This window comes from Enhydra lutris, unplaced genomic scaffold, assembly GCF_002288905.1.
Source record: "Enhydra lutris kenyoni isolate GAN:26980312 unplaced genomic scaffold, ASM228890v2 scaffoldscaffold24, whole genome shotgun sequence".
NCBI lineage: Eukaryota > Metazoa > Chordata > Mammalia > Carnivora > Mustelidae > Enhydra > Enhydra lutris.
The window spans coordinates 27,974,970-27,995,167 of NW_019154108.1; the positions used below are offsets into that span (position 1 = coordinate 27,974,970).

At 35.3% G+C, this 20,198-nt stretch overlaps 1 protein-coding gene across 4 annotated transcripts in view; it reads right to left on the reverse strand.

Moving 5' to 3' along the window:
* The window catches only part of LOC111150680 (RAB GTPase activating protein 1 like), a 759,175-nt gene that overhangs the window by 665,477 nt on the left and 73,500 nt on the right, over window positions 1-20,198 (reverse strand). For 3 of the 4 annotated variants that reach the window (XM_022508220.1, XM_022508222.1, XM_022508224.1), the window contains exons 2-5: window positions 15,349-15,529; window positions 13,834-14,026; window positions 3,992-4,202; window positions 973-1,147 (exon numbers count right to left, since the gene is read on the reverse strand). In XM_022508220.1, coding sequence (XP_022363928.1) covers window positions 973-1,147; window positions 3,992-4,202; window positions 13,834-14,026; window positions 15,349-15,486 — 717 coding nt within the window. In that variant the 5' untranslated portion in view covers window positions 15,487-15,529. Of the gene's footprint in view, window positions 1-972; window positions 1,148-3,991; window positions 4,203-13,833; window positions 14,027-14,725; window positions 14,804-15,348; window positions 15,530-20,198 lie in introns of those variants that run through there. The other variant, XM_022508221.1, reaches the window with a different exon arrangement.

Consider the following 20,198-nt stretch of genomic DNA (forward strand, 5'->3'; position numbering starts at 1 on the left):
ACTGTGAAGTTCTAAAAGTATAACCTAATTACACCTGAAACTATATAACACTGTGTGTTAACTATTGTGGAATTTTTTTTTAAGTTTTTGTATTTATTTAAGTAATCTCTACCAAACATGGGGCTCAAACTCACAACTCCAAGATCAAGAGCCATACACTCTACAGACTGAGCCAGTGAGGCACACTGGAATTTTTTTAAGTGCAATTTTTTATTTTTTTATAATTTTTTATATATAATTTTATATATAAAAATTATATAATTTTTTATAATATTTTTAATTGGTGGAGACTCCAACAAATACAGAAAAGAAGGCAATTTCTCCATGTTTTTAAGAACCACTTCTCTGGTCTCAAAATAAACCACCAGTTAGTAATTACCAAGAGGAACATTACTAGCATCTTCAAAAAACTAAGTTGACACCCCTGCTATCGGTGAGATTTGTATTTTTAATTAGGTCAGTTCCATAAAGCAGAAGTCATCCTCTGAGGGAATTAACATAATAATCACCAGTGAAAACCACAGATATCTATGAAACAATCATAGTCCAATATGTAAATGAAAGCAACATGTAACCCTCAGTCCAGCAGAAAAACGTTTTGTAAGAGAGGCTTTAAAAAGTCACATGGACCAATCAACTTGGGAAAAATAACAACAGAGGCCATTCTAAGCCTGAGCAATTACTACCATGGTTAGGGTAGGAGGAGGGCTCATCAAGTAGGATTTTTTCCGTTACATTTGTTAAGTTGCGAGTGCCCTACCTACAATACCACTTTAATGCAGTTATCAGATTTAGCTTTCCATCTTTAGTCCTATGCCATTAAATATTAACTTTCTCTTTAGAAATGTACTCCAAATTTATGTAATAGAGTATATGGTGATACATACTAATTTACAAAACAGTGAGACTATGGTTCAAAAATACTACCCTAATTCATCTTGATAGCAAATTGCTACAGTATATTATACTTACAGCCTCTTTAATTTCACAGGAGAAAACATGTATCTGAAATTCTTCTGAACCATGGGAACTCTCTGTAAATGCAAAGCAATTGCTCTCTGTTGTCCCATCATGTCCACGTGCACAGAATAACACCTTATAGATCGGGAAAGAAGCTAACTCCACATTGTTGGATTGGTCTATAATTCTACAGAACAGTGATAAAAAATAAGATAAAATATTAACTATCAAAGAACAAAAGCAAACAGTTCTATTACACTAATGACATAAATACATAATTATCTTTTTTTTTAAGATTTTATTTATTTATTTGACAGACAGAGATCACAGGTAGGCAGAGAGGCAGGCAGAGAGAGAGGAAGGGAAGCAGGTTCCCTGCTGAGCAGAGAGCCCGAAGCGGGGCTCGATCCCAGGACCCTGGGATCATGACCTGAGCTGAAGGGAGAGGCTTTAACCCACTGAGCCACCCAGGCGCCCCTATCTTAATTATCTTAAAATCATAAAAATAAACTGGCTATAATTATGTACTAAAATAATATTTTGTTATGTTTGTGTGTGTACAGATATGTTTATCTGTACACATGCATGCACACACACACACACATAAATTCTTCAACTTCTTTTAACAATTACTTAACTTTTGTATCTCCTATGATGCAATTCATTTACTCCCAAAGCCAAGTACACATTACTTGTGTTATAAAATCTATTGTCACCCATCCCCAACTGCTAGCCTTGTTCTGCTATAGCAAAAGAGATGTTAGTACAGAATATCACAGACCATCCCTGGACAGTTCATTTCTATTTACAAAGCACCTATAAGTTTATCTAAGACCTAGGTCATTGTTCAACCAAGACATCTCTTACCCAAAACAAAAAAGGTCAGAGTGGTTCCAAAGCTGAACTTAACAACAGAATTTAAGAAGTAAAAGAAGTCTGTGGGGTTTAGGAATAAATAACTCTCTGACTTTCCCCTATGTAAATCCTAAGCCCTAGACTGATTTAAAATCTCAAGAGCACGTCAGGATCTACAAAACTAGGGGTACCCAGTAGGAATAGAGGCACAAGTCAAAACACTAAGTCTTTGTCAAAATGTGTTTGGCACTTTGAAACTAAAAAGATAACTTTAAAAGGCATTTGACATTTTTTAAGAAATACCATACAAATACTATAGCTATAAAACACTTTCCTTAAAAAATTCAAAGTATTTTCACCAAACCTTATAAATTTATATTGCTATTACTTTAGTACTTAGAACTAAGCTAACATTTTCTCACATTCTAAACCTTAGAGAATAAGACATTTCAGAAAGAGTTTGAAAAAAGACTAAATTGGTTGTCAGGGAATATTTTAGGACCAGGATACAGTCAACCTAATTTCAAAGATTTGGTACATTTCATTTGTTCATTCAGTAAACATTTACTGAAATCTGCTATGGACCAGATACTACTCTTAACACTGAAGCTACAGCACAGAGAAAGAAATAATCTGCTCTCGTGGAGCTTATATTCTAGTGAGGAAGTTAGACAATAAACCCATAAGCAAATAAACATACAATACGAAATCAAAGAAAGTGCTATGAAGGAAAAAAAGGCCCAATAATGGGGAAAAAAGGAACAGTTACATGACCTGATCAAAGAAGGCTTCTTCTGATAAAACATTTGAGGTGAAATGTAAAAAAGTAAAAAAGCTACTGGGAAACAAGGGAAGATTTTTTTTTTTAAGATCTTATTTATTTATTTGACAGAGAGATCACAAGTAGGCAGAGAGGCCACAAGTAGGCAGAGAGGCAGGCAGAGAGAGAGGGGGAAGCAGGCTCCCCGCTGAGCAGAGAGCCTGATGTGGGGCTCGATCCCAGGACCCTGAGATCATGACCTGAGCCAAAGGCAGAGGCTTTAACCCACTGAGCCACCCAGGCACCCCAAGGGAAGATTTTTTAAGCTAAGGCAAGAGAAAATGCAAAGGTCCTGAGGTAGGAACCATGAGGTTTGAGAAAGTACAAAGAAGCTACTATGACTGGAAGGTAGTGAGTGAATAAAGTGAGAGAGAGAGAAGACAGGTAAGGAGAGAGGAGAAGGGTAAAAGATCAGGTCAAGGCAGTAGTTTCTCAGTGACCAGACATGGTAAGAATTTTTTAATATAATCACAAGTGTGACTAAAGGCCACTGAATGTAGAAGAACATGATCTAATTTAAAGAAACTCAAGCTTCAGGTGACAGTAAATATTATTCCTAATTAAGCATAAGAGAAAAAGCCATTTTGCTTCTTCCCAATCTGTTAAAAGTATAAAGTCTATGGCTCACTCCAGTTCCTTTTTTTTTTTCTTAAAGATTATATTCATTTATTTGAAAAGAGAGAGAGGGGGCACCTGGGTGGCTCAGTGGGTTAAAGCCTCTGCCTTCAGCTCAGGTCATGATCCCAGGGTTCTGGAATCGAGCCCGGTGTCAGGCTCTCTGCTCAGCGGGGAGCCTGCTTCCTCCTCTCTCTCTGCCTGCCTCTCTGCCTCTTGTGATCTCTGTCTGTCAAATAAATAAATAAATAAAATCTTTTAAAAAAAAAAAGAGAGAGAGAGAGAAAGAGAGAACGCACAAGCAAGCAGAGTGGCAAGCAGAAGGGGAGGGAAAAGAAGCTCTGCACTGAGCAGGAAGGCCCACGGAAGGCTCAATCCCAGGATCCTGGGGATCATGACCCAAGCCAAAGGCAGATGCTTAATGGACTGAGCCACCCAGGTGCCCCTCACTCTAGTTCTTGAACCACAGTTATAGGACAAGGGGAAGGCAGGTTTTTATGTTCCTTCTGAATAGGTATGTTTAAATTTCTATTTCCATTCATAATATTCTAAGCAAAATTTTGTAAACGCCTCTCATAAATAAGCAACATGGTCTAAGCCTAAAAATGTTTACTTTTCATGTCTACAGAGTAAAAGTGAACTCACGGTAAGTCCTAGTCCTGATTTACAATATAACATCATCACCACCATGCAAAAAATTTCATACATGTCTAGGGGAAATAAAAAAAGATTGGAGCTTACCTCACAGAACCTTCTGGAACATTTGGCACATACAGAGTAACAGGAAAGGGGTGCTGACTGGAAGATTTCATAGTTGCCATTGCTCGTAAAGCCTCCACTTCATTACGTGGGGAAGAAACCCTCATACATCCTAAGTAGGTCAGTTTGTTAAATAAAACACTATCTTCTTCAGGTAATCCACTTGGAGAAGATGGTCTGGGTGTAGAAACTTCTGAAGAAAAACACACACACACACTCACTCAAAAGTTAATGGAAAACTTAAATGAAAAACTGCAAACAAAATTTAGGTCTGTGTTTTCACTTCTTTTGATGTTTATGCTACATCTTAATTCAGAGTTCTGGAATTTTGTACTTTCAAAGCCTCTCAAAGTATTATCTTACTTAGCTATAACTTCTTTAGAGGAAAAGGAAAAAAAAAACTTAAGTTTTTATTTAAAAAAAAAAAAAAGAGTTCAAATGATGTAGAACAATAAGGAGAAAAAACTACACTAAAGGCAGGGTGGGGGTGTCTGGGTGACTCAATCAGTTAAGCATCTGCCTTCAGCCCAGGTCATGATCCCAGGATCCTGGGATCGAGCTCCACATCAGGCTCCCTGCTCTACAGGAAGTCTGCTTCTCATTCTCTCCTCTGCCTCTCGTGCTCTCTCTGTCTCTCTCTTTTTCTCAAATAAATAAAATCTTTTAAAATTAAAAAAAAAAAATAAAGGCAGGGTTAAGTAGCCTAAAAATAATGAGGATTAAATAAAACTAAAATAAGTTAAAAGTCTTTCTTGGCTGTAGAGATCCTGCATAGCACCAAATTTATTAAGGAGCCTAACTTCACAAGAAAAAGTAAACAACATTAAGATGTTACATCTCATACCAGTAACAACAAAAGCAAGCTCCCTCTTTGCCTCCTTCCTGGCTTGCTGACCTCTCTGAACTATGTAAGTATTCCAATGCATCCTACGACTGCTTCCTATGAATGATCCTATTATTCCTTCCTCTAATTCTCCTCTCCCCATTAATGAGTTTCTAAAACAAACAAACAAACTGTTCACTTTAGAAAATCGTAAGCACAGCATGCAGCAAAGGCCCAACTGTGGCTAAAGAGTATCTATCTGCATGTATCAGATACTATCAAATTCTCCCTTTGCCTCTCTCTCCATCCTCACCTGAAACCCACATTGAGTTAGTCTCCACCTCTTCCCATTACCCATACCCAAACACACCTGTCTACCAGAGCTAGATCCTTGTACCAGGCCCAAATCCTCATTACCAGGATCCCACTTGATAGTATATTAATAAATAATTCACAAAAGCCATTCCCAGTTCCCAAACATTATACTATAGCATGCAACATCACCACCTACTTTTCTTCTGTTGAGAAACTAAACCCATTCAAAATGAATTACTTCATCTACCATGTTCTTTAATCACTGAAACATGTTTTTTCCCCTTTTGAATCAGTTCAGTGTGCTGGATTTCAAAAGGGATAAATAAAGAACAGAAATACATGTTAAGGCTGAATGCTAACATTCATTAGCTAACATGTCTAGACTTATTATATGTATTTTTTGTTAAATTAGCAAGCACACAACAGTTATCTGCAAGATCCTATGATTAAATCATGTTTTAGTAACTGATGAGCATGGAAGATAAAGCAGTTCAAGTGGTCTAATTTAAATGTAGTCAGAGTTTTAGCAAAAAAATAAAAAATAAAAAATAAAAAGTGGCTTTCTAAGCAACTCTGTAAACCCCAAATAGAGAAACAGCACAGAAACTGATCCCAAAAAAGACAAATGACAAAATAAGCAGACAAAGCCTTTAAAATAACTATCATAATTATGATTGAGAATTTAAAAACATCTAACAAAACAAGGAGAAAAAAATGAAAGACAAAGGACCAAAAGAAATTCTAGACCTAAAAAATGCAAGATGTGAAATCAAATGCTCCCTCCTATAACAGCAGATTCTAAATTGCAGAAGAAAAGAAGAATGTTAAAGAAGTTCCTTGGGACAAAGGAAAATGATACTGGAGGAAAACTGAAGAGCACCAGAAGTTATAAATATGAAGGCAAGAATTTTTCCTTGCTTTTTCATTTCTTTAAAATATAACAGATTTTTTAAAGTGAAAAATTAGTATTTTGTAGAATTTGTAATGTGTATAAGCAAAATGAATGACAACAAAAGCATAAAGTCTGCAGGAAAAGAAAAAGAAGATCCTCACAGTATACATGAAGTGGTATATTATTAAAACATAGACTTGTTAAAGACTTAAGTCGTAAACCTCAAGCACTAAAATAATAAAACAAATTATAAAATTTGTATACAGTTGTATACAATTACACAGTTAATATACCAGTAGTAGGAATAAAATATAGTATTAAAAAATATTCAATTCAAAGGAAGGCAGGAAAAGGGGGAAAAGACACAAAAACAAAAGGACAAAGGGAAAACAAACAGCAAGAAAGTAGGAATACTTATATCCAAACATGCACAAAATTACATTAAATATAAATGGTCAAAGACAAGGATCACCAGCTTTTTCTATAAAGAGCCATATCAATAAGTATTTCAGGCTTTGTGGGCCAAGAAAAAATTTGGATATTATACAGGTATTATATAAAAAGAGAAAAATGGCCTTCCACAATTTTTTTAACAAAATTCAAAACTTAAAATGGACACTTTCAATTTGAATTTCATATAACTTTCATGTGTCACAAAATATTATTCTCTTTTGACTTGTTTTCAGCCCTTTAAAGATGTAAAAGCAATTCTTACCTTGCAAGTCATACTGAAAACAAGTAATGGGTAGGTTTTGGCCTATGGGAAGTAATTTGCTGAGCCCCGGTCAATTGAAAGCTCATCAGACTGGATAAAAAAAGAAAAACTCAACTATAAGCTATCTACAATTTATCTACAATTTATCCACAATTTAAGGACACAAGTAGACTAAAAATAAATTTTAAAAAAATAGTAGACATACCATGCAAACATTAATTATAAGAAAACTAGAGTAGTTATATTAATATCAAATATTAGACTGCAAAACAAGGAATAGTTAACAGGGGGAAAAGTAACATTTCACAAAGATAAAAGGTCAATTCATCAGAAAAACATAGTAATTTTAAGCGGTTATGCCCCCTAACACCAGAGCTTCAAAATACCTAAAGCAAAAACTGACAGAACCAGTCAAGTTGAAGTACTAAGTCTGCTACAGCTTATCTCTCTTAACTAAAAACACTGAACAGAATATAAAAAGTACATAAAAATTCTTTTTAAAAAAGTAAACAATAATTAAGATTAAAGAGAGGAGTCAAAACCTGAAGAACTACCAGTATAGTGTTGAGTTTCCTTCTTACCCCTCACCCCCACCCTCTTTTATCTCCCAGATTTAACCTAAGGGCAGTTCCAGTGCAGAACTGTGCAACGAACAAAACTATAAAAGAAATTATAAAACAGAAAAAGGAGTGTCTGCAAACCAGAGTGTCTGAGGAATTACGACTCGTTTCTGATACTGTTTCCTCTCTCTTTTTTCTCTCTCCCAGTTCTTCCACAAGGCCAGCCCCAGTTACAGACCTATACTGCAATGTGCAAAAGGTTGGTGGGGGGAGACAGACATCTAAAACTTAGAGGGAAAAAAACCTGTCTGAAAATCTAAACACCAGAGCAAATGGGTTCACTCCTTTGATTCAAAAATGGAGAAGGAAACCTCCACTATTTTTTTCTCTTTTCTCTTACCACTTTGTCCTAGAGTAGACTCCAGGCATGCAAGACTGCTAGAGAGCACAACAAAACAAAAACTCTAAGTGAGAAATCTTTCTACAGGAGAAGGAAAATGGGTCCCAGGAACACAGAGAGTGTGGGAGAAATCCCAAAGAGAGTTGAGAAGAAGGAAATCCCTAATTCTGTATATGAACTAATACAAGTTCGGGCTCACCATGTGTGTAACAAACCAAAGAAGCACAGCAAAGGTTTTGGGGACTGAAGTGACTTTGGAACCAGAAAGGAAAATAAAACTTGAAGTCTGGACATTACCAGGTAGACTTCCCCCTAAAATAAAGTACAATCAATGTTTTCAGAGGATCTTATGGAAAAAGAATCTCAAAACATAAGATTCAAAAAGTCTGGAAAATAATCCAATTAACAAACAAGCAAACAAACAGTAAAAGGTAACCAACTCCCAAGGGAAAGAAGAATCAACATAAACCAATCTGAAGAGTACACAGTTGTGGAAATTATCAAGGACTTTAAAATTGCCTTTATAACCATGCTCCATGATATAAAGGTGAATACACCTGAAATGCATGAAAATATTGAAACCCTTGGCGAGGAAACAGAAAATGTAAGAAGAGCCAAAGTTAAAGAACAGAAAAATGGAATATCTAAAATTTAAAATTCAGTAGAGGGACTCAAAAGAAGGAAGAATAAAGAGTCAGTGAACTTGACCATAGGTCAACAAAATTACCTAAACTGAAAAACAGAGAGAAAAAATTGCAACAAATAATGAAGAGAGTCTAAGAAAGGTGGAATAATAGGAAAATACCTAACATTTTTGTTGTCTGAGTCCCAGGAAGAGAAGAGAAAGTGAGTAAAGCAGAAAAAATATATATATATTTCTAAGACATAATGGCTGGAAACTTCCCTTATGTGGTGAAAGACACAAATTTATAAATTCAAGAATCTCGGTGAACTCCGATAAAAATAAACTCAAAAAAAAAAAAAACCCCCATATAATCAAGCTGCTGAAAAGATAATAAAGAGTATACAGGAAAAACCAGCATGTTATAAACAGGGGAAAAATGAATGTTCATTTTCTCAACAGAAACTATGAAAACAAAAAGATAGCAGAATAACCTATTTATAGTGCTCAAAGAAAAGAACTATCTAAACGCTTTTCAAAAGGACACTGCTCCACAGAAATCTCCAGGAGCTACCAAAGTGCTTCAATAGAGATGAAGAGCCTACACCCTGCCCCACATGCATTTTAAGCAGATAATGTATTGCAATTACTGGGCTTGGACCTAAAAGTTTATGTGATTTTATTTTCAGATTCAACATTTCCAATACTATTGAGGATGAGGATGATGACAATGAGGAGGAGAAAGATGGCATTTCATTTGGTACTTAACTTTGTGCCAGGCATTTTACAAAATACCTAAAAATGAATGATCTTATTTCATCCTCTTTCACCTCTATACAGCTTATTCTACTTTATCTTTATTTTATAAATGAAGAAACTAAGTATTAGAGAAGTTAAAGAACCTGGCCAAGGTCATAGATGTGTAGACAGAGCTTGGGTTCAAATCCAGCTCTGATCTTCAGATATGAGGTCTTAACCCCTATGAAAGGTCTACAATAGGATGAATTAAAAGAACAGTGTAGTTCTCATTCTGTATTTAGTTACACAGAGTATCAGCTCTTCAAGGGAAGGAACTGTTCTATCCTCTTTTTATTCACAGCACTTATTAACAGTGTCTAGAAGACTAGACAACATATATCAATTTAATTAACCACTAAATAGATGAAAAATTTTAAGGCTAATCATCCTTCCAGCTGCCTATCATGGGAAACACACATCATCCTGGGCACCACCTTATACCCTATCCCACCCACAACTGAATATATTGTAACTGCAGCCTTCATGTAGACAAAACTCGTTGGTAACTATCCAATTACAACTAGTGGAGATCCTAAGTTAAGAAGCCAAATAGCAAAATATTTCTACCAATGCAATAGTTCTAGACCTTGTAAAGTCACACACCAATGTAAGGAATTCATTCCTACCTAAATATAAATTCCGTCCCCTACTTTTTAACTCCATCATCCTTTCCTCAACAGAAAGAGTGACAAAGAGTATACAAAAGAAGACTCATCTTTGTATCCAAATAGTATTCAAGTGTATTTTAATAAACTAGAAAAGATTCCCCATCAGAGCTGCAACCACGTAGTCAGGATATACAATCAAATGACAAAAATGAACAAGTTATCATCATGTTTAAACAAAAGCTTTCATCTGTCTAGTTTTACAACGAAAAACAACATACCTTAAATGTTCACTCTAGCCCATTTAAACCTAGATGATTTCCAGACAGTTCCTTGCCACTGAAGTTATGCGTCATTTTAAACCAACCACAATAATTCTGTTAAGCAAAACTAGGAAAAGGCAGCTGAAATGTCTTGTCTTAGTCTGTTAAGGCTGCTATAACAAAATACCACAGACTGGGTGGTTTCTGAACAGCAGACATTTATTTCTCGCAGTTCTGGATGCCGGAAAGGCCAAGATCGAGGCACCAGCAGATTCAGTGTCTGGCAGGAGCCAACTTTCTGGGTCACAGACAACATCTTTTCACTGTGTCCTTAGAGGTGGAAGGGAGAAGCTAGTTTTCTGGGGTCTCTTTTACAATGGCACTAATCCCAATCACAAGCATTCCACCTTCATGACAATCACTCCCCCATATTATCACCTAATAATATAATATCACCTAATATAACAATATTAGGTAATATCACCTAATATTACTGCCTAATATTATCACCTTGAGAGTTAGGATTTCAACACGAATTCTGAGAAGGACAAGAACATTCCAATATTATACTATTGAAAATAAAAACTAAAAATATATAACTAGAAAAAAATACTAAAAACTTACTTGTAAAGCAAAGGAAATCTCTTCTTATCCAATATCTTCAGTGAAAAATACATTTTTTAAATCTTTTTTTTTTTTAAAGATTTTATTTACTTATTTGACAGACAGAGATCACAAGTAGGCAGAGAGACAGGCAGAGAGAGAGGAAGGGAAGCAGGCTCCCCGCCGAGCAGAGAGCCGGACGTGGGGCTTGATCCCAGGACCCTGAGATCACAGCCCGAGCCAAAGGCAGAGGCTTTAACCCACTGAGCCACCCAGGCACCCCGAAAAAACATTTTTTTTTTAATTTTTTTTAAATTTTTTTTTTAACTTATTTGACAGAGAAAGATCACAAGTAGGCAGAGAGGCAGGCAGAGAGAGAGAGAGGAGGAAGCAGGTTCTCCGCTGAGCAGAGAGCCCGATGTGGGACTCGATCCCAGGACCCCGAGATCATGACCTGAGCCGAAGGCAGTGGCCTAACCCACTGAGCCACCCAGACGCCCCATTTTTAAAATATATTTAGTGTAATGAGTGTTGAGAACACAAGAAAGTATAATACATGGTCCCTATCAAATAAGCTTAAAATCATAAGCCCACTGCAAAGATTAATTCCAACAACCCATCAGAGCTCCATTAGAAGATAAAAGGTATTTCCTCCTTTCAATTAATCTATTAACCAAAATATAATTATATAAATGTGATACAGTATGATCTGCGTTTTTTGGAAGAGTTGAGATTTAGGAAATTCAAAAGATAAAGCAAAGCACAATGAGTAATAAATATAATCTCTTATGTTCCCTTAAGAACAAAAATTAATACTATTTAAAGTTTGTTTCTATTTTTAATTAAAATATATATTTTTAAGTAAAATATATATACATACATGTTTAGCTTAAGTTCCCTTCAATTTAATCCTAGCTGTATGACTATATACTGATAATATACCTATATTATCTACCTATAATATATATCTATATACCTATAATATATTATTATATGATAATAAATACCTGTAAGTATTTATAGTGAGTCACCAAACTAGAGAGTTTTATTAAAGAACCCCAACGCATTACAAATATTTTCTCCCAGTCTGTCAGTAAGCCATATTTATTACATAGAACGGTTGAGAATGTATCAGTGGGACAGGGTAAAGAAAAAAAACCACATACACGCACTCACATAAAAACTTGAAGTTTTTGTTGCCTAACACTAATGGTCCATTTGGAAGAAACCCCACAAGTACAATTTTTTTAAATGTTAAAATGTGTTGTCTATGGGGCGGCTGGGTGGCTCAGTGGGTTAAGCCTCTGTCTTCAGCTCAGGTCATGATCTCAGGGTCCTGGGATCGAGCCCCGCATCGGGTTCTCTGCTCAGCAGGGAGCCTGCTTCCCCCTCTCTATCTCTGCCTGCCTCTCTGCCTACTTGTGGTCGCTGTCTGTCAAATAAATAAATAAAATCTTAAAAAAAAAAAAGTGTTGTCTAATAATTTAATTAAAATGTAGATCAAAGCAAAAAAAACTCATTTATTATGGTACCATTCTCATTCAGAAGATTTAAGTGTTTATGTATTAAAATATAACTTTCGGGGCACCTGGGTTGCTCAGTCAGTTGAGCATCTGACTCTGATTTTGACTCAGGTCATGATCTCAGGGTTTTGGGACAGAAGCCCAAGGAAGGTGGTGCACTCAGCAGGGAGTCTACTTGAGATTCTCTCTCCCCGACCCTCCCCCACCATGCCCATGTGCACACACACTCTCTCTAAATTAACAAATAAAATCTTCTAAATATATATTTATATACCATAAATCTTTTAAATATATATAAAACATCTAAATATATATTATATATATAAAAACTATCTTTTTTTAATGATGTGGCTTTTCCTATGCAATCACAAAAATAGTCTCTGATACTTTCTTCTTATAGGTTTATTTTTCACATTTAACTATTTGATTCACTAGGAATAAATTTTGTGTATAGTGTAAGTTAGAGCCATCAAAGCCACACTGTGTATGGCCAGTATCTATACTTACCCTATAGCAACATTCAGAAATGGATCACTGGCCCTAAGTCAAGTAGGATAATCTCATCTTGTCTGTCAGTGTGACTTATTTCAGGGTTTGAATGTAACCATCAGTTACGGGTGATTCCCCTGGCTACTAGAAAATCCTTCAATGGAGTGAAACTCACAACTTTGGTTCAATAGATAAAAGAAGAGAGCCTTCCTCTCTGCCACAGCCATAAATAAATTATCTGGCCCTACTTACCAGTTTCTGCTGCTAACTACTTTATGACCATAAAGGAAGCCAATTAGAGGAAAGGGGACATGAAGAAGATCAAAGCTGAATAGTTTACTAAAAAACAACAACAACAAAAAAAACACTATCAGAGCCCAGATCAAACAACATCCCTAGTGTTTAAACTATCTGAAGTAGGAGTTAGCTTTGGTTTGGTTTGGCTTTTCTTACTCCCAAAACCATTTTGCATTATAAGATGGCATTCCTATTGTAAATCCTACTCAATAATGGATGTATTTATTTTTTAACATGTTGACAAAACTGAGAGGCTATTTTACTTATAATTTTCACAAATGATAATTTGAAATAACTATAGTCAAACTGAGTAAAAAGGAACATCATATGAAAGACAATGTCCATTACACTATTCCTAACACCCAAGAATTTATTCAATTGTTCAGTAAGTATTTATTGAGTGCCTACTATGCGCCAAGTACTAGGAATAAAATAAAGACCCAGACATAGACCCTGTTCTCAAATAACACTGACATGCATTTAACACGTAGGAAAAAAACAAAACAAAACATAAGAACCAAAGTTAGGGGGCGCCTGGGTGGCTCAGTAGGTTGAGCCTCTGCCTTCGGCTCAGGTCATGATCCTGAGGTCCTGGGATCGAGCCCCGCATCGGGCTCTCTGCTCAGCGGGGGGCCTGATTCTCCCTCTCTATCTGCCTGCCTCTCTGCCTGCTTCCGCCTACTTGTGATTTTTCTCTCTGTCAAATAAACCAATAAGAAATCTTTAAAAAAAAAAAAAAAAAAAAAAAAAAAAAAAAAAAGAACCAAAGTGGGAACTCTTGACCAGAACCAAAAACCTGGTGGCTGGTGTCCCTGATCTTAGAAAACAAAACTAACAGGATTTTAAAATTTTCTTCTTAAAATTTTCATGTTCACTTTATCCCATTTATCTTAAGGTGTTTAAGAGTTCAATACAGTACCTGTATTTGATGGATCCAAAATTAACTGGAGAGACGGCTTATTTGTTTGGCTAGCTGAAATATCTCCAAATGAATGTTCTGAAATCTCAGTGGAACTTTGACAATCAACAAGAAGAGTGCTTTGCCCTTTCTCAGAATCTCTCAAAATCTCTTCCATGGCTTTTTCCAATTGTTCATCACCATTAGAAACTATCTATAAGCAAATCGAGACAATTCTGTTTCAATCATATTATAGTTCTGGGGCTTAATGAAAATATTTTATTTCTAGAAGAAATTAAAACAAGTTAAATTTTAAATTAAAATATGTTACTGGATACAAAGAATTTATACAGTTGTACCTAATTATATCTGATCTAAGATCTAATTTACAAAGATTTTTCTTTCCTTTTCTTTTTTTCCATACGAACACATTCTAAGTACCAGGTAACATTAAATTTACGTGTTTTAAAGATAAAAACAGGTGAGTTTAAATAAAGTATCTACTCTCTTATTTAAAAGGTCATATTTCTCGTTATCATAGCATAAACATATTTATGATTTCTTTACAAAGTTTGCTTGCTTGCTGCCAAGAGGAGTATTGGTAATTTTCTCACATTTAAGTTGACTCATTCTTCTCTTAAAAGCAGGTGAGATACAAGGCCTAATAAATGTCATAAACACATTAATATTAAAATATAGATATTTAAATTTAAATAGTCATTTAAATACAAATATACTTAAATTTAAATAAAACCACTGATTGTTTTAATATATTTATAAAGCTATATATCCTCAACATAGTATAAATGGGTATTTAATAATATAATTTTTATAAAATTTTATTAAATTGATATATATTTTTGAGTCCATAGTTAGTACTAAATAAAAGTCATAAACAACATGTAGCACTCACTGCCAACTAGTTTCTCCATTCCTGTTTCTCGAAGGTGGTTATACAATTCTCATGCATGTACACCTGGGTCTGATTCTTTTTCTTTGAGTTAGTAAAGACAACAAAAATGAAAAAGGATCATTTTTGTTTATATAAAAATTCAACTGCTAAAAATATAAGACATATGCTTAAAAAAATATTCAGACAAACTGTTAAATCACATACTAGAATGTTACCAGCTGATTTAAAACACAAAAACCACAATACTGTTTCTGAAGTAAAAATAAAACATAACTTTTATATAATTAACTTCAAAAACTCAGCAATAAGAAACACAAAAATATCCAGATAATGGTTAAATCTTTCGTAAATTTAAATCTAATTCCCCAATTATCCTTTTCTATTTTCCTTTCTATTCCTTCTTTCTAAAATTCTGAATTAAAACATAACTAAAAGCAAAAAACTTCAAAAACACAAACCAAATATTAGCCTCTGCATAAATCAAATACTGATGCTATTCAAGGTCAGCATTTGAGAAAAACCTTTGTATTTTACACATCTCTTAAGATCAGTCTCACCTCATTAAGAAAAAAGCAGTGATTTAAAATAATATCATTTGTAGAGAAAGAAAGAAAGAGAAATACCTTCAGTTCGGGTTTTTCATCCTCTTTTGTAGAAGTATCATCTGCATGCTGAGGAACCAAAACAAATTCTTCACTGTTCAGCGTGGCCACAGAATCCGACGACCCACTAACCTTCTGCAATGCAGCTCTGACCTCCATTTCAATTCTACAAACTTCTCTTTCCACATCCACCTGATCAAAACTACAGGGATTAAAAAAAAAAAAAAAAACTATTAATGAAAACATGAACTACTAAGTCCCTGATCAATACTCAGCCTTTAAAAATGGTTCATGTGAAGAATTCTGCTGGCTAGATAATCATCTCAAAACTAGAGAGGCTACCTTCTTGGACTAGGCCACATAATGGAAATGTACTCTCTTCACCCTGAGTTTCTTGACTAAAAGAACCATATTGTTCCCTGAAAAAAAACAAAAACCCTCCCACATCACAACTAAACAGATTTACTACTGTTTGACTCTGTTTCTCCTAGAAATATTACTTTTGTCTTTAATAAATACAAGAAATAATAAGTATGACACTAGAAACCAAATTCACACACAAATATTCACTGAAATTACTTTGCAATTAAATCTAAATGTTTCCAAAAACTTATCTCCTTAAGACCAAGTATTGTACCTTAAAATACCTTGTGTCACTGAAGTCGACTAATTACTAAAGAATTCAACACCCTAAGCCATGTATCTTTTCTTTTCCAGACACATTGTCACTTATCAGCACAAGAAGGGGAGAAAAGGCTAAGACTCTCATGTCACATTCGTGTGGCAAACAGTATTTTAGTCATTCTGTTTTCTGGATCAATCTGCCACCACAGAAACTCAACATTGTCTATCACTTCCAGAAGTTCAAATATTCACACAACTAATTTTAATTGAATGTGTGTACTACATAACAGACGTAGTACTCAGCACCGGGGCTATATGAGTAAGTAAGGCAGACAAGGTGCCTGCACTGCTGGCTGGAGCTCATATCTAGTAAGAAAACAAGCAAGTAAGCAAATAAGGCAATTCTAAATCACTCTAAAGGCTTTGGAGAAGATACAACAGGTTATTGTGACAAAGAATAGCTATAAAAAGTATACGGACAACTTTAAGGCGGTAGGAAAGGACTTGGGGAAATATTTGAGCTGAAATGTAAAAGACAAAAACCATATGTTAAACAACTTGCTCAGTGACCAAAAGGGAAATATGATAGAGGGGTAAGACAAGTGAACTGGGGCTAAATAACACATGACTCTAAGTCTGCTAACCCACGCCTTAAAATTACCCACAGAATTGTTCTTGTTCTCATTCCAATTAGGTTACTGTGTTCTTTGCCTCATATAAATAGGACTGCATTACCTCATTTTGCCTTTAGGTGACACTAACACCATTACTCTTAGCCAAAAGAAAGCTTTACTCTCAGCTTCAAATTATACTTTAAAAAATTAATTACTTCCATCTTCATCAAAACTCACAATTTCCAATAATATCAAAACAAAGAATAATTATTTATTCTAGGATAGCATAATTAGCTAGCCATCATTTAATTGTTAGCCATGTGAATATCCTTTCTTTTAAATTTTAAATCCTTCAAGTCCTCTAAAGGTTTTTTTTATTTTGCAGGTAATGTTTCTGAAAATGCAATATGTAATAGAGGCCATGTCTCTACCCTTCTAAGCTTTCTCATGAACCCTTGATTGCCAAGATGCTACATAGTCCAGGTTTTCTTTCTGGGGCCAATCCTTCAAGCCCAAGTGGACACTCCTAGACTTAACATCTAAATGTTGGAAATTCCCCAAGTCCTGAGCCTTCTCCTGATTCCTTGCCACACACCCCCTCTAAGTAGTATCTCTCACTGCCATATACTTAAATACCATCTATTTTCTAGCAATTTCCAAATTTCTATTTCAACCCAAATGTCCTCTAAATTCCTTATTTGGAATCGAACTTTCCACTTTATATTTCCATTAGGAATTCTTATCAGTATCTTAAATGTGACCCAAATGGAATTCTTAACACCTCCTCTAAACTTGTTCCTAATTCAATTTCCCTTTCCAGTAAATAATACCACTTTCTAACAAAATGCTCAAATAAGAAATCTGGATATCATTCTATCAGCTCTACTTCTTTATTCCTCACATCAGCAAGTCATGTTAGCCCCACATCCAAAATAAATCCCATATCTATCCCATTTCTTCATGGCCATTTTTACCAAACTAATCCAGGCAATGTTCTCATCTACTAAAAAAGTCTCCTAACCCATCTACTACCTCTAGTCCTCTCCTTCCCTAACCTACTCTTCTCAGAGATGCCAAAGGAATCTTATGGAAAATAAGTTATATTACATTAAAACTCCATTCTAAAATCTCTTCACTAAAATTCTAATAAAATCCAAACTACATGCCAGGACTTACAAAGCCCAACACATCTCTGCCCCTTTCACTTTACCATTACAGCTCTTTAATTACAGAAAGTTGTTCCCCACTTTAGGGTCTTAGCACTTGCCTCCTACTTTCATATGGCTGAATCTAACAGGTATCAGCTTTCATTCATCCATCCAACTCATATTTATGAGTCTCTACTATGTGCTAGAAACTACAATGGGAACTGGAGACTAAATGATAAATGAAACCAGTGCAGTCCCAATTTTCCTAGAGCTAACATTCTTAGAGAAGAGAGAAATAACGCAGAAAAACAAAACATAAATCAGGATCCCATACTGGAATATATGCTATAAAAGGTAATAAGAAGGTAGGAGGCAATATGGACTCAGTTGACATTTGGACTTAATGAGTAAGCCATAGAAAAAACGGGGGTTGAGGGGGTGGCCTTCAAGTACAAGAAACAGCAAATACAAAAGCCCCGGTATGAGAAAAGGCTTATGGGAAAGGAGGCCTTGATATCTAGGTCAAAGAGAACATGGGTGAGAGCAGTAAAAGATGAGAAATGTTAAGGAAGGCAGGGAAGTCTGAGGCCACTCCTGATGCTAAAGCTATCTAAATAAACCCCCACCCTAATTCCAACTCTTTTGTTTATCTGGGAACATCAAGTGCCTAATATAGTAGACCTAGTACATTTGCTGAATGTGTTAAACAAATTGTTGTTAAAAGCACCAATCAGGCTAAAGTTTTCACAAATAACAAATGTAGAACCAGGATTCAAACCAGTATTCTGAATTCAAAGTACATGCTCTGAGCCACTACATTATACCATCTCTTGAAGTTTCCTCACCTATTCCTAGACACTCAGGGCTGGTATCTGTAACTATGCACACAGAACTTTCTCCATGTCTCTCCTCCCTCCACCAAAAGTTATCTGTCTTCCCCACAAGACATTTTTCTTAGATAAGTGATAAACAGTTAACCTGGCCCTTAACTCTAAATCACCATGTTAATGAATACTAATAGTTGCTCAATTCAAATAAGATGTCCATTTTTAAGAGGTTTTATTTAGCCTAAGAGAATGTTAGATATTCTGCCAGGCTAACAAAAAGCTATCAGTTTACCAAACTGTGACCTCTTCAAAACACAGCCAGAATTTCTCCTTCTACTCAGAATTAAGACAGCTCTCATTACTAGCATCAAACCATGCCTCTAAGGCCTTAGGGATACTTTTAGAAGTTTGCCTAATGCTATTGGGTTGAACATTTCTTTTAACTTCAATGCAAATGATTACTAAATTTGCATACAAACACAAAATCTGAGAATACAAAGCCAACACTTTAAAATATTTCAACAGGCAGGTAATAATTTTTTTTTAAGATTTTATTTGTCAGAAAGAGTGCACGTGCACACGCACAAGCAAGAGGAACAGCAAGCAGACGGAGAAGCACACTCCCCACCAAGCAAGGAACCTGATTCGGGACTTTATCCCAGGACCCTGGGATCATGACCTGAGCCAACAACAGATATTTAACCTACTGAACCACCCAGGCATCCCGAAGTAATATTTAAATGGGGAAAGAACAGTCTTTAACAAATCATGCTGGGTAATCAGCTATTTACATGCAAAAGAATGGAACTGAACCCTTACCTCACACCACACACAAAACTTAATTCAAAATGGACCATAGACCTAAATGTAAGAGCTAAAACTATAAAACTCTTAGAAGAAAACAGGTGTAAATTTCATGCCCTTGGGTTAAGCAGTGATTTCTGAAATGACACCAAAAGCACAATGGCCAAAGAACAAAATAGGTAAACTGAACTATACTGAAATTTAAAATGTTTATGGCAAAAATGGTATCATGAAGAAAGTAAAATAAAACTACAGGATGAGAAAATACTTAACAAATCAAATATCCGAAAAGGGTCTTGTACCCAGATAGTATAAGTAACTCTTACAACTCAATAATAAAAAGACAAATAATCCCAACTTTTAGTTTCAGCTAAAAAGCTTGGAAGTCATCAATCCCTTCCTTACAACAAGAAAAGTTTGAACAAACTAAGTATCAGTAGCTTTGATCCATCAGAAAACTGAGTTCATAAGACAGACTGCCATCCCCAAATCTGGAGAGACAGACAATCCAGAGAGAGATAGCAAGTCAGATCTCTTTACCTGAAGCAAAGCTGCTGGAGCCATAAACTGGTAGGACACTTAAATGGTAATTTTGACAAACTATGCTAGAAGCTAAATGAGGAATTTGGGTGTAGGATGGGAGAGTGGGTTAAAGAAGGGTAACTTGAAATGTTGTGTATATTAAATTGAGCTTAATAATAACAAATTTCTAACATTCAAAAAAAAGAGAAACAGCTATACTGATTTTTAAAAAAGCAGACTTCAGAACTAGGAAGATTACTGCAGATAAAGAGGAGCTTTGTATAATGATAAAGGGATCAATTCTCCAAGAGGATATAACAATCCCAAACAAG